Source organism: Lathamus discolor, chromosome 5 (assembly GCF_037157495.1).
Source record: "Lathamus discolor isolate bLatDis1 chromosome 5, bLatDis1.hap1, whole genome shotgun sequence".
In the NCBI taxonomy this organism is placed as follows: Eukaryota; Metazoa; Chordata; class Aves; order Psittaciformes; family Psittacidae; genus Lathamus; species Lathamus discolor.
The window spans coordinates 105,045,804-105,060,598 of NC_088888.1; the positions used below are offsets into that span (position 1 = coordinate 105,045,804).

Below are 14,795 nucleotides of genomic sequence, written 5' to 3' on the forward strand. Positions count from 1 at the left end.
TAGTCTTTTTCTTTCGTAGTTATAAATGTTCAACTGGCAAGACTTGGCTCTTCAGAATAGTGTTTGTCTCCTGTGGTGTGTTGGTGGACATACACGGAGAGGGCCTGTTCTAGGTTGGGACCTCTAGAGGTTCCCCTAATACAAATAATAGTAAAAGAAAGGAATGACATGTGATTTCTTGAGAAATAATTGCCCAGTCTCCTTGACGGTTCTGAGTTACTGTTCAGTGTGCACCAGCCTTACAAAAGCAGGAGAATATTTTGCATTCTTGATCTGACCATCTCAAGAAAGATTTGGGGAGCAGCTTCGCATATCTGTATTTGCAACAGGCAAAAGCAGCTTCCACCATTAACATATTTAGTATATCTCTTATTGAATCTGCCAAGGGAGAGCTGCTGTGAAAAAAAGCTATCAAGAATAATTATGAGGTGCTGTGATGTAGAATAAATGCTTGGCACACAAAGGGCTGATCTGTGGATGAGAAAGGTGTCTAAGTGTGGGCTTTTACCTTCCCCTGCCTCAGGCTTCTAATATCACCGTGTGCAAATCACTCAATTACCATGCCTCACTTATTCGTCTGCAAAATTAATTTATTGGCTATTTACTGGAACTCACACATGCTAAGTTAAAAAATGTTCATTAAATATGATGATAATGCCAGAGAGAGAATGCATAATGCAAATGATCAGTGCTACTCCAGCAAATGCAGTTGTAAGGCTGAGATTGTGCTGGCAGTGGATGTGTACCCCTGGGGCTTATGCCCAAAATCACTGCTGCCTCTGACAAGCTCACACCATGCAGGGGTGAGAGGGCTCTATTCATGATGAGTGCCCACCTCGGATCTGCTGAGTAATTGTTTGTTTCATTCCAGATGAATACAAGAGTAAAGTAGCCTGCGAAGATGACCAGCTGAGGCTAAGCTGTAAGAAGAGCATGGTGATTGCCATTTACTCTGCTGTCTTTGGAAGAACACAAGGAGGCAGTCTGGAGTGCCCATACCAAAACCTGGGGATGCCTATGATTGGTAAGCAGCGGAATGGTTTGACAGATCACACTGATCTGCACAGTGTGATTTCATTTACTGTCTTCATGGTAGAGCGGGTACAACTCCTGATAAGTAAAAGAAGGACTGGGGCATGCAGCCTGCTATGGTGGTGCTCCTGATGTGTGGTACTCTGTTAACCAGTGGTGAGTTTCATCATAGGCACCAAACTGAGGTTCAGCTAGACACCCTAGCCAAGCTACCAAGCTACAGGCTTTGGGCAGATTAATCAGTTTTTATGTTTGGAGGTACTACTTCTACTTCTTTCATTTTCTGTCCTCCTGCTGGTTCATAGACTGTGCCCTATCTATAACATGGAGGAGCACATTACTGGTGGGTGTCATGAACCATCTATGGCAAAGTCAAGCGTTTTACATTTAATTTACATTTAAACTTTTAGTGTGTTTGAAGCAAGGGGTGAAAATTCAAAGATCAAATTGTTCAGTTTCATCATGTTATGGTTAACTTACAATACCTTCAAGTTTCTTCTTTACTCTCAGACTATCATAGTTTCCTATGTTCCTGTGTGTTAAGGATCAATAAATTTAAAAACATTCACTAAAACTGTCTGTTCTTGAGCCAATGTGAAATTACTTTGAATATTTTAGGCTGTGGCAGAGAGAGCAGCTGTCTGCAGTGCAAAATCCTGCCGTCAGCAGTCCTCATAATCCTCCTCTGCAGAGGTGAGAGGGAATCAACTGACTTCCCAAAGGAATTGTTTCCAGGGAGGGCTATACAAGGAAGCTTGGCCTGCTGTTTTGCCTGGGCTGATATCTGTTCAGTTGTATCTGTGAATCTTTGGCTTCATGGCTGCTGATCCAGTGCCCTTAGGAGTTAAATGCTATTCAAATGTAAGCATGTGAAGTAACTGCTCAGAAATATGATACTCAGACGATGGGTGTCAGTAGGAAACCAGAGGTGGAATCAGGCCAGTCAGGTTATTTGTGCAGCATGATGAGTGCCTTAGTTGTGTAGCTGAGAAAGCCAGAGTGTTTGCAGTGCAGCGCAGCAGCGTTGGGTCCCTACCCATTCCCACGGTTCAGACGCACGGCAGGAGAGTCACTGTTTTTTAACAAGTTACCTCCAGTCTCCTGAAGTGACCAATGTCACTGGAGGTGCTCCTGTTGCCACCCATTTGCCAGGGTGCAGAAACTGAAACAGATACGTGTAACATGTTAGCCTAGACCTCTTTCGTGTGGAGTTTGGGATGGGCTAAGAGTGTGTACACAGGTTGTTGGGGTGGGGGTGGTTTGGCTGGTGGGTGATTACTTGCTGAGTCAGCAAAACGTTATGGGTTTCTAGCATATACCTGAGCCCACCTTTGTCCTTGCTGAGAGAGCAGAAACAGGCACGTACTAGTGACAATATACTAGCACTGGGAAGTGGTCTTGAATGTCAGTGTGAAGCAAACTCTATGTGAAGCCACAAAAGGTAAAGTTTTACTCTTCCTTGCCCAGAAGCAAAGTCCTGAAACTTGTACTGGCTGAGAACAGGGAATGTGGCACTAGAAAACAGGATGGGAGGAGTGGAGCTGGGAGAGCAAAGCTGTAGCTAAGAGAACAAGCAGTGAGGTGTGATGGTAGGGCTGCACGTGCCATACCATCTATAGGGCTTGTATGCCCTGTTGTTCTCAAATTGGCCTTGTGATCTCTACAAATTGGGATGTTTGCCCAAGATATCTGATCCTAGACTGTAGCATGCCCATGTGCTGGGATGAAGCAGGGCCTTCCTGCAGATTCAGCTCTTCAATGAAACTGGTTACAAGAGCAGGCTCAATACAAATTAATGCCAAGCTAATGGTGGGGATGCTGAGGTAGCTTTACGATGAAATCCAGTGAAAGGTTTTAAGCTGTAAAATGATACTAAAAAGGACTGAATTGTTGAACAGAAGCAAATATCAGCATGCTTGATGTTAATGGGGTCTGGAGTATCTGTTAAGATAGCACGGATTTCTGAGAAAGTATGTCCTGCCTGCATAACACCAAAGGGAAGATAGGAAGTGTGCCTGGGGCAATGGCTAGCTGCATGACCTGCAGGGCTGGGGATGAGAGGTGAGTCAGCCACCACGGATAAGTGCCTCCCACAGGTTTTCCCAGACTTTTGGGCACTGTGTGTGCAGGGTGAAAGACAGTATAGCTATTGATGCTCGTGTTCTCTGCATGCTGAAATCCTGAGTGGAGAGGGTGCGTGTGTGAGTTTAACTTAAAAAAAAAAAAAAAAAACAACCAAAAATGAGCAAGCAGGTGGTCTTTCATCCATCCCTCAACTCGCAGCCTTATGTGACTGTTCATCAAGGTCTGCTGGTATGTTCAGCAGTAGCTCACTGTCTCAGCATGATGCTGCCAATGCTACAGGTAGTCTCTGCTTATTGTGACTTTCCTTTCATGGGTAATGGGTTCTAACTTAGCTGAGATTTAGTTTAGATACAATGAAGAAGTTCTTCAGTGTGAGGGTGGTGAGCTGTGGCTGCCCCATCCCTGGCAGTGTTCAAGGCCAGGCTGGATGGGGCTTTGAGCACCTGGTCTGGTAGAACCTGGACCAGTGGAACTGTCCCTGCCTGTGGCATGGGTGTGTGAACTAGATGATCTTAAGTTCCTTTCCAGACTGAACCACTCTATGATTCTATTTGTGTGAGCTGACTCAATGGGACAGAGCTCTAGTGATGCAGGAAAGAAAGGTGAGTTGTGGCTCTGGTTTTCACACTCTCTTGGCCTCACAGGAGAAACTGTGTAGGATCCATCTGCAACCCAAATCAGTGAAAAGGATATTCACACCGTGCTTCCCCACGGCACGCTGCGAGAAATAATAGTCCTTCTTGCATCTGCAACCCTGAAGTGAAGGGATTGTGCTAGCAGCTGCCACTAGCAGTCATGGGAATGGCACGTGATGTCTCTCAACCTGCTCCAGAAATTGTACTCCTGCCACGGCCTGCCTAGACCAGCAGGCAATGCTGTTCCTTCAGGAGCAGGTGAAAACATCACAGCTTATAAATCAGAGCTTTCTCTAGCTAGAGAATGTTTCCCTGCACGTTTCCATAGCTCTGCGATACAGGGAGGGCTGCTCCATGACAGCCTTTGATCCCAGGCATTCGCAACAAGCTGATCTTACAAATATGATTGTATGACTCAGACTTTGTGGCAGCATCCAGTTCCTGTAAGGCAGAACCCAGCTATGTTCTGCATATAGAAAATTTATTCTGTTTGAATTTCACTGGACTTGATGACTTGTGTGAAGTCTGAGCCTTGGCAAAGGGCCTCTTCTGGGGAAGTAGGTCCTGGACAAGTTTGTGCAGTGATTATTTTTATCCAGGCAGCCTGAGTTACTTGATGAGCGAAGAACCCATACTTGCCCACCAAAGGTGGGGAAGGGTATCTTTTCTTCCCCTCCTAATGAAAAACAGTTCAGAAAATTTTATTTTTATTCTGTGAACAAAATGTACATTTGGGATGAATTTAGAAATCTACAGCTTAAACAGATGCGGCTTTTAAATAACTGAGGTCTAAGACAGGGAGGAAGAGTGGCCTCACAGAGTTGCATATATTTCTGGCTCTGCCATAAGGTAAGGGAGCAAATAATTTAATTTGTGTTGTTTCTGCCTTGAAAATGAAGACCTTGTACTGCTGTAGGAGTCTTGAGGAGATAAATTCCACCTGAGTTAGACATGAGTTTCTTGGATTCTGCAGACATGAGGAATGGTAGGTGCTCGGGTGGTGTAGCCCTTTAACACCTGCATATCCAAGCCTCTGTTGTGCTGCTTTTAGCTTATATAAGATCCCCAAGTTAGACTTCACACACCACACAACGCCACGTTTTCTCTCTGCCTATTGTACATACGAATGTGCTTAGCATCTGTGAAGGGGAAGTATTATGAAGAACTCTATCCTATCCCTGTCATGTTAAAATCCGCCAGGATCATCTTTTAACTGGAAACATGCTGTAACTTGTGTCTCTGACAGTAATTAGAAATCCCTGCAAACAGCTGGACCCCTCCTTGAATGACTTGGGAACTCTGAAAAGCTCCTAAAGGAATTTGACCTTATTTGTAGCTCTCTTAATAAAACCTCCACTTTGCTGCCAGCATGTGGAGAGAGAATACACAGAGCATAGGGAGGTCTATGGGGAAAAGGCTATTTGCAAGCAACAAACCATTAATGTCCCTCAGCCCAGTGAGCCCTTTGCCCCTTTATCAAGCTGTTTACAGCTGTCTCTTGCCTGTGTCTCCGAGTGGCTTGTTTATACCAAGGGAAGCCAATTTAAAAAAATGGCCTTTTTCCTACTTGTATCTGAGTGTGAGGTAATGGTCTACTTAGGAGAAAAGAGGAGGAAGAACTTAGATATAAAACCATCACCCTTTTTTCATTTAGTGGAGTGATATCATGGTCATATTCAGGGCACCTGACAGGTTCACATATACATTTATACAGCAGCTACATCCCGGAACGACGGAGACTGAGCTAGAAATGTTCAGCTGACATCTAACTAACATCAGGATCTATATCTCCTTCTCAAGGACCCTGTCTCTCTCCATTACGCATACAAAGAGCTCACAGCAATATAACTCCTCATCCTAGGTAGAAGGAATCTGGGCTTGGTTTTGGAGTCAGCACAAGATCGTGGGAACTGTGACTCCAAAGCCTGGCTTGGGTTGTGGTGGGTAGATTAAGCTGAGTAGTCTGCTTAGAAGTGAAATGTCCTTGTCACTTGACATACAAGCTCTTTCCTGTGCTTCTGTAGGGGGAAATGGATGGTCAGTGGTGCTCTCTAACTCACTGGATCTGGTAACAAAAGAGCAGAGGAATGAGTTCAGCAAAGGAGCCTGTGCTTTAGATGCTCATTCTCTGGCATTTTTCATTTTAATGCAGTGACAGAAGGTGATCTAACCCAACTTGTTTTGATTTCCTCCACTTGATGCAGATGTATATATGACTCAAACCAGAGCCTTCACAGTCCCTCATATAAATACTTATTACACCATAAAAATAATGGACTCTTCTAGTTTATCTGTGATCTGATCTAACATGTGAATAAGTATGAAATACCTGCAGTAAAAAATCCATTTTATTCCATGATGCATGTTACTGTTCCTGCCAACCCAAGAGCTGGTTTAAGAGACTGCTGCCCCTCCAGTTGTGCATTTCTGGCTCTCTTCCACTTCATTACTCATGATCATCTTGTGTTTCCATCAGTATGAATTTGTGGCTCTGCTCTAATCTTAGTCTGAGGTGAAACACGTAAAATTAAAGGCCTCCAAACTGTGGAGCTGGAGCAATGAAGGCAGTAACTTTTGGCACTGATGGGGGAAACAGAGGGGAACCATGGTGGCAGGAGGAGATGGGATATCCCCTAAAATCTGTGCTGATCAGATAATGCCACGTAGCACAGCTGTCCCTCAGCAGATCTGAGTGCTTCTGGCTGAAATGCTCCTGTGCTATGTCCCGATTTCACCATATAGGAGATGACGGCCTTTAAAACAGCTGTAAGGCTGGGCTTGTGGGATGAGCAGCAGATGTGGGAGGCAGTCAGGCCACATCTTTCCTCTGTAATGTGCACACCAGGCTTTCAGAGTGTCCCTGCCCACAAGAGCGACTCTACGTACATTTCAGTTGCATTCAGTGCAGAAACTACTTAGTTATGTGTATAGCTCATGATTAAGAACATGTTCTTGGAGGCAAATCTGTTTGTATATAATAAAACCCACAAGTATCCAAGTGTGAAAACTAAATAAATATCAGTTGCTGTTTAATTCACATATCACATCTTATTAAATTGAAATTAAAATGAAATTCCCGTGTAGAATGCTAAGTTAAAGTGGGACAAAGCCTGCTTTCAGAAAGCTGTTTCTCAAATTTAGGTACTTTGTGTTTCACTTTTTGTCTCAAAACACCAGGATGTAGTTAAAATCACTTTACAGCTGTTTCTAGAAAACCAAAATCCATTGTTGAATTCCACAGAGTCATTAAAAAATATTTATATGAAGTTGCTTTTATATGCACACAATTGCTATTTTTTAAAAAAAGAAAAATACGTTCAAATTTGCTTCTGGGCAAGATCTGTCTCAAAGGCAAAGTTCAACTTGGTTTTGTAAAGCTGGTTACAGTGAAGTATGACCCCATGCAGTGGCTGTAAATAAAAATTCTGAAAGTAGTAATATGAATACACTAGCAGGCCCTGTGATGGTATTGGTATGTTATTTGAAGAAGTTAAGTGCGTATTCGTATCACTAATATTAACTTCTTTTATCAGAATAATAAAAGTGCAGACTTTCAGAGATTTAAATCTATACTTATTTCTATGGAGCTACTCTGAATAAAAACCAGTGTAACTTGTTCAGAGCTTATAAAGTTCCTTGCAAAGTGATTCAGATGTCACTCAAGAATATTACAAAATTAACACAATGGTGAACGCTGTGCCTGAGAAACAAAGGTAATGTGAAACCTGGCAGTTTGCAAGCATGCCACGCTCTGTTTTAGGAACCAAAGGCAAGAAGTGACTGGAGGATTGTGTCAGCTGGGTAGCATCTTAAAAAATGTGGGCCAGTCCCACAGCTTCTGAAGTTCAGACTTGCTTCGGCCTAGGTCTAGGCACTTGTTGAACTGTACCCATGTTCAGGAAAAAAATTTTATGGGGCTGTGATGAATAGGAAAGACAAATGAAGCCAGGAATTTCTCAGAGCTGTAGATGCACTGAACGCACCATTCCTATCTTCTACTTGAGTGAAGCAAAAGCTGTTATCTTCTTTGCTTTTTATCTTCAATGCCTCACAGCCCACAATCAGCTCTTCTTTGCTGCAGATTAAATACTGAAATTTTACTGTCATTGCCAGACCAAAACTACTTTGTTCGCCGAGACTTCTTGGAGCCAAGTTTGAAGCTGCCCTCAGATTCACACTTTAGCCCCCAAGCTTGCAAAATGTTATTAATTTGCTCAACTTTATACACTTCTGAGTCAGCCTCTACAAAACTGGACCCTTGTGTTTTGTATGAGTTCTGGTTCCAGATACAAAGGTGATAAAATGATTTGAATTCACATTAATAAACCAAAGTGAACAGGCAGCCTGGTAGGAATACAGGGACATTGTCCAAGAATCTAGGGATCAAGTCAGGAAAGCTAAGGCCCAGTCAGAATTTATTCTGACCAGAGATGTTAAGGATAACAGGAAGGGCTTCTCTAGGTATGTTACCAACAGAAGACTAGGAATAATGTGGGCTACCTGTGGAATGAAACAGGAGACCTGGCTACCCTGGATTTGGAGAAGGCTGAGGTTCTCAAGTGCTCTAGCCAAGCTGCTCAAGTCTTGCAATACAAATGCAGGGACTGTAATGAAGACCCTAGGCCCACTGTAGGAGAGGATCAGGTTTGAGACCATTTTAAGAACCTGAACATGCACAAGTCCATGGGACCTGATGAAACCCATCTGTGGGTCCTGAAGGAGCTGGCAAATGAAGTAGCTAAGCCACTGGCCATCATCTTTGAAAAATCATGGCAGTCAGGTGAAGTTCTCAACGGCTGGAAAAAGGGAAATATAACCCCCATTTTCAAGAAGGGGAAAATGGAAGACCCAGGGAATTACAGACCAGTCAGTCTCACCTCTGTGCCTGGTAAAATCTTGGAGCACATTCTCCTGGAAGGCATGCTAAGGCACATGAAAAACAACAAGGTGCTTGGTGGCAGCCAGCATGGCTTCACTAAGGGGAAATCCTGCCTGACCAGTTTGGTGGCCTTCTATGATGGGGCTACAGAACTGACGGACAAGGGTAGAGCAGTTGATGTCATCTAACTGGACTTGTGCAAAGCGTTCGACACTGTCCCACATGACATCCTTGTCTCTAAATTGGAGAGACATCAATTTGATGGATGGACCACTCGGTGGATAAAGAACTGGCTGGATGGCCGCGCACAAAGAGTTGTGGTCAATGGCTCGATGTCCAGCTGCAGACCAGTAACCAGTGGTGTCCCTCAGGGATCGGTGTTGGGACCGGTCTTGTTTGACATCTTTGTCACTGACATGGACAGTGGGATTGAGTGCGCCCTCAGCAAGTTCGCACCACCAAGCTGTGTGGTTCGGTTGACACGCTGGAGGGAAGGGATGCCATCCAGAGGGACCTTGACACGCTTGTGAGGTGGGCTGATGCCAACCTTATGAAGTTTAACCATGACAAGTGCAAGGTCCTACACCTGGGTCGGAGCAATCCCAGGCACAGCTACAGGTTGGGCAGAGAAGAGATTCAGGGCAGCCCTGCAGAGAAGGACTTGGGGGTGTTGGTGGATGAGAAAATGAACATGAGCCGGCTTCAGTGTATCCTGGACTACACCAAAAGGAGCGTGACCAGCAGGTCAAAGGAGGTGATCCTGCCCCTCTACTCTGCTCTTGTGAGACCTCACTTGAAGTATTGTGTGCAGTTCTGGTGTCCTCAACATAAAAAGGACATGGAACTGCTGGAACAAGTCCAGAGGAGGACCATGAGGTTAATACAGGGGCTGGATCATCTCCCATATGAAGATAGGCTGAGAAAGTTGGGGCTGTTCAGGCTGGGGAAGAGAAGGCTGCGTGGAGACCTCATAGCAGCTTTCCAGGAACTCTTCATAAGGGACTGCAGCTATAGGACAAGGGGAAATGGATTTAAACTTAAACAGGGGAATTTCAAATTAGATATAGGGAAGAACTTGTTACCTGTGAGGGTGGTGAGAAACTGCAGCAGGTTGCCCAGAGATGTAGTAAATGCTCCATCCCTGGCAGTGTTCAAGCCCAGGCTGGACAGAGCCTTGGGCAACATCGTCTGGTGTGAGTTCCAACCCCATGGCAGGGAGTTGGAACTAGATGATCTTAAGGTCCTTTCCAACCCTAACTATTCTATGATTCTATGAAGTGTTTCTAAAGGTGGCTATACCGTTTGTAATTAAATCAGCAATTGATCCTTCTGTTGCAGTCTCTAGATGTGATTAGTTTCTTTTAAGATTTTTTTTTTTCTTTTCTGGCCTACTGCTGAAGTTTCCGAAGCTTTATGAAGTGTGTGGTGAGTAATTTTTCTCGCTCTTTCATTAAAATGTACTTTTAAATGTAAAGCTGGTCTTCTATCCACATCCTTCTAACATTTGGATGTAGATTTCTCTTATAGCCAGCTGTTTTCAGTCACATTTTGCAAAACATAGATGTTATATCCAGCTGCACCAATGCAAACTTCCTTGCTGTTATTTTTAATAATGGTGATGGCAGTTTATCAGAAACTCAGCTCAACAGGATACTGAAGTACCTGGCACTGCCAAAGCAAAAAACAAAGAGAAAATTCCTCAAACATAGAAGCTCACAGAAAAAGAAACAGCTGGCTGGGACTGATGCTGGTGTGGAGGAGGTAGACTCTTCTTGGCTTCCATGTTGACCATGAGATGTTGGAGGTTCTCTCTGACTCTGTTCTGCACAGCATGAGGTAGCTGTTTATACAATAGCTGGGGAGCAGGGACCTGGGAAACCAGAACTAACTGTGGGACTAAAGCCCCAGTGGTACTTCCCCACCAGTCCCGAATGCAAACCCTTTTCCACAGCCCAGTGGCTTACATCAAAGAAGTATTTTTAACAATCTCTTTTAAGAAATCAATTTATTTTAGTTCTCTACTTGAGGAGTGTTTTCTTGTGCTTGGAACAGATTCTCTGTGCAGGTTTTCTGAAGCCTGTTCTGACTTCCAAACCAGCGGCCTTTCTATTGTCCTGAGCTTTCCTCTTTATACATCTGCTTCTTCAAAATTTCTTGTTTAAGGATAGTCTTTTGTTTTCATTGGTTGGTCTTCACATTGGCTGGTGCTAAGTGATAAGTATCTGTAGTTTGGTTTTCTGCCTCTTTCATGTTCCTTGTGGTTCTAAACCCAGCTCACTTCTTGTGGCCTTTATAGAGGCTTGTGTGCCATGGCAATGAAGAGAAAACTAGTATGTTTTTGTTGCCCCCATCTGAAACCATGTGGCAGCACTATGCTGATAAAGAAATTGCCTTAAGAGGCTGCTTACTGGTAGAAAGAAAGTGGACAAAGTGCATCTTTATTAACTGTTTTCTGAACAGGCTTTTAAAGAGAACATCAAACTTAATGGGCATGGGCTAAGCTGGGATTTGATATACTGCACTTGGTGATCAGCACACCGGCTCATCAATACTTTATGATAATGTCCTTCACAGGCTTCTAGAATGGATAATTTTGGCTAATTTGCAGCTGAAACAAGGGCTTAGGCTCCTGCAGCAGCTGTCGCTTTATGAAGGAACTGAACTTTGTATCAGTCACAGCTTATGAAACATCTTTAAAATAATTGAGAAAGTGTCCAAGAGCAGAGCAACTTCTTTTGCTCCTGTTTATGAAAGAGATTCTCTTGCAGTGTGGCAATTTTGAGTCACTCCTAGGTAAAATGTGAAAGAATTTAGGCAGCTGCTTCACCTGCAAGGTTGGAATTGCTTTCTTCCTGCTTGCATTCTTTTTGCTATTCAATCAAAGTTTGCTTTCTCTTTTGGCAAGTAAGTAGACAAACACAGTTTTGATTCAGGCATCTTTCTTTACAGGAACTCCTGACTTAGTTGACTCCTGCATCTTCCCTCTTTCATTCTGTTCTCTCTGCTTCACAACTCTCAGCAAGTAACTTTTCTTGTTCTATTATTTCGCAAGAAATCATGCTGCATGTTTTGGGGAAAAATCCTGTCCTCGGCTTGGGAGAAGTTTCCTCCTAGAGCTGTCAGTTGTTTGTAAATGACTTCCCTCAAGGAAATATTTATCCCAGGTTGTTCCTTTCACCTGCTCCTCAAAAGATAGCAAGGAAAGCTGGGGTTCTGCTGACTGTTTTAATTAGAGATGTAGGTCTTCTGATGCTTTTACACTGGGCCGAATTACACCACAGAATTCATCTCTTGATCAGGCACCACTAGTCCTGTTCCAGTTCCTAATCGCTTACCTAATGTGCGCTGCTGGAAACAGTATTTTAGGCAGTGTGTTTCCTTCTGAATCCTTTAGTTGTAGCCAGTCATTTGGACCTTTTAATACTTCAAGCTCTTACACTGTGTTGGTTGAAAAAAGTAAACTGAATGCCCCACTGGTTTTTACTAAATATATGGACTCAGTGCATCCTCTGATGAGTGCGTGGAGTTTTCTTCTCAGGCCGTATTTTAATTTTTCCCAAGTGCACACATGTTGATATTGGGGTGTGCTCCATGACCGGCTGCCTTTCCAGGTCCAAGGACAGCCTGTAGAAAACCACCACCTGGCAGCCTTAAAGCACACTAACGTATTCACACATGCAGGTGTGCATGGTCCAGCTTGCTCTGGACAGCTTGCCCCATCTGTGCAGAAATCTGCCTTTGCAGGCTCCACAGGGATGTGGCAGGAGAGTCTGATGATGAGGTTAACAGATGCACAGATGTTCTAGATCATCTGGCACATGTCCAACTTTACTGTGGGAGTAGTCACCCATCTCAAAACTAGGTGTCTAAATCTGTTTGTGGATGCATCTGTGATGACTGCTGTCTTGGAAGAGGCTCCAATCTCCACCAGAGCATCTAAGAGTTATAGTAATGCAAAAATTAAACTCTCTGGAAACATTCTTTCAAACCCAGCTAGGTTTTGCAATAAAAAACAGCAATGTATGGCTTGGATTTCAGATTTGGATGTGTCACCCTTGTTGGAGAAAAACAAGTAATAGTGAGTAACCAAAGTAACGGATGTGATTAATAGGCATTGGCTCCAAATTTTATTTTTTTTTTTATTTTCACCAGGAAGAGGTAATAAAGAAATAGTCATGCTGGGAAGCAGCCTTAAACTGACTAAAATCCATTCATTGTGGTGAGGTTGATGATACGGACATTACATCACTCGAGACTCACTCCAGTTTTAAGGCCAGTGCTGTCTGCAAGCTGCAGCTGGTAAAATCCTCCAGTGTGGCTTTGTTGCCATCTGATTTGTGTTTTGACCCTGTCAGAGGTTGGGCTGATGAAGACAGTAGACCAGGGAGTATTCTTATACTAAATGCAACTGGTAAGATCAATTACCTACTGAGGGCTTAGACTAAGTCGTGAAGTGAAACTGGCTAGCAGTCTGCATTTGTGGAGTGATCCTGCGGAACAGATTTCACCTTGTACCAGAAGCAAGGCTAGAGAGACATGCAACTTCTAGAAAGTGGGGCCAGGAACAAAGAGGATAAAGCAAGCTGATCCCACTCTCCCCTAAAACTAAACTTTATTTTAAAATACCATATTCCAAAAGCACAGCTGATATCTTTAAACACATTCACATATGGAAGTTTCACTGTAGCCAGATTTGTGTTTGCTCTTTGGCAGTGTACTGAAGCAATCCAAGACTAATAAAAGCCAAGGGTAACTCTGGCCCAACCTGTGTAAGGGGGCTCTCTGTCATGTATGAGGTCTTAAAGTGGTTTTTATTGCTCTGCTGTGAGATTTGAGCTTTTGGGCTTTGAAAGGTTCTTAGCAGGGGCCTGGCTCTGCTTAGCAGTAGTTACCTCAGACTTGGTGAAAAGGTGTTGGCATTTGTGAGTGTCCTTTCCATATCTCTGACACATGGGATCACTTGTTTGTTACTGATGTCAGGTTGGTATTTTATATAACATCTGCAGTTTGAATTTAGTAAGCAAACAAGCAGCAAAAAAAAAAAAAAAGGGGGAATTTGCCCTGAATGAGCACATCACCTGGTGCAATAGGAGTGCCACATCTAGTCTCCCAATTCTGAAGACCAGTAAAATGTGAATTTTGCCAGCTGAAAGGGACCATAGCCCAACTCTGATTTACCACATTGCTGGATTTGGCTTCCCTGCATGTTTTTGAGAGTCAGCTGCATGACTGATGAAAAAGAAAGGCTCTGTTTTCTTGCCTGTCTGAGCTGGAAGGGGGACCTGGATGTGAAGACTTCTGACCTGGAATCACCTCCTGAAGAGGTGCTAATATACTTGGAGATCTCAATTCAACGCAGCTTCCTAGGGACTTGTTTACATCTGGAAGTTAAATTACCTACATGCACTTCATAACAGCAACAGGAGTGGTGTTGAGTGCTTTTATATTCCTGAGACATGGGAGTGAAAGAAAATACCACATTGTCACTTCTAGAGCCCTGAATGACATGGTGGTGACTGTGATTTACGAGGGTCTTGTAGTCTCATCTATCACTCAGCCATCTCTCAGATGTGTTATTGACATCTGCTGCGCTAGTTAGTGAGGGAGTAAAGATGCTTGAACATGATGTTTTGGCATCCAGCTAAATGACCTCCTTATCACAAATCATTTGAAATGTATAAGGGAGATGGTCCCATTTGAAGGTTTTAATTGCACAAAACTGCACATAATACAATTCAATGTGTTATGTGGAGAATGAACACTTTGACAGATCAAAAATAACCAAGAAGGGAGACAAAGCTAATTTCAGTATTGGTGCAGTCCTCCCTCAAAGTATGGCTGGCTGCTTGCCCTAGGGGTTATGGGAATGCACAAGGCATTTGTGCTTAGAAATTGGGGGTGGGTGGGGGGAGAAAGAGAAAATTCCCTGTTGTAATGAAAGGGAAGTCTTTGAAGTGAATACTTTGTAAAATTTTGTCCATACAGTCCATTCCTTTTTTTTTTTTTTTTTTTTATTAGGGCTAGAAGTATATGACTGATGCGAAGAGAATGGCTCAGGCCTTACCATGGGGAAAATGAGGAGAGTACTTGGATTTACAATGTGGAATTCTGATATAGTCAGTAGAGTTTAGCTGAATCTTGTAACATGGGTACCTTAGATAACC

General features: G+C 43.4%; 1 protein-coding gene across 10 annotated transcripts in view; it reads left to right on the top strand.

Moving 5' to 3' along the window:
* EVA1A (eva-1 homolog A, regulator of programmed cell death) overlaps nucleotides 1-14,795 on the top strand; it is a 211,752-nt gene that overhangs the window by 86,311 nt on the left and 110,646 nt on the right. For 9 of the 10 annotated variants that reach the window (XM_065681766.1, XM_065681767.1, XM_065681764.1 and 6 more), the window contains one exon: nucleotides 872-1,024. In XM_065681766.1, coding sequence (XP_065537838.1) covers nucleotides 872-1,024 — 153 coding nt within the window. Of the gene's footprint in view, nucleotides 1-871; nucleotides 1,025-14,795 lie in introns of those variants that run through there. The other variant, XM_065681775.1, reaches the window with a different exon arrangement.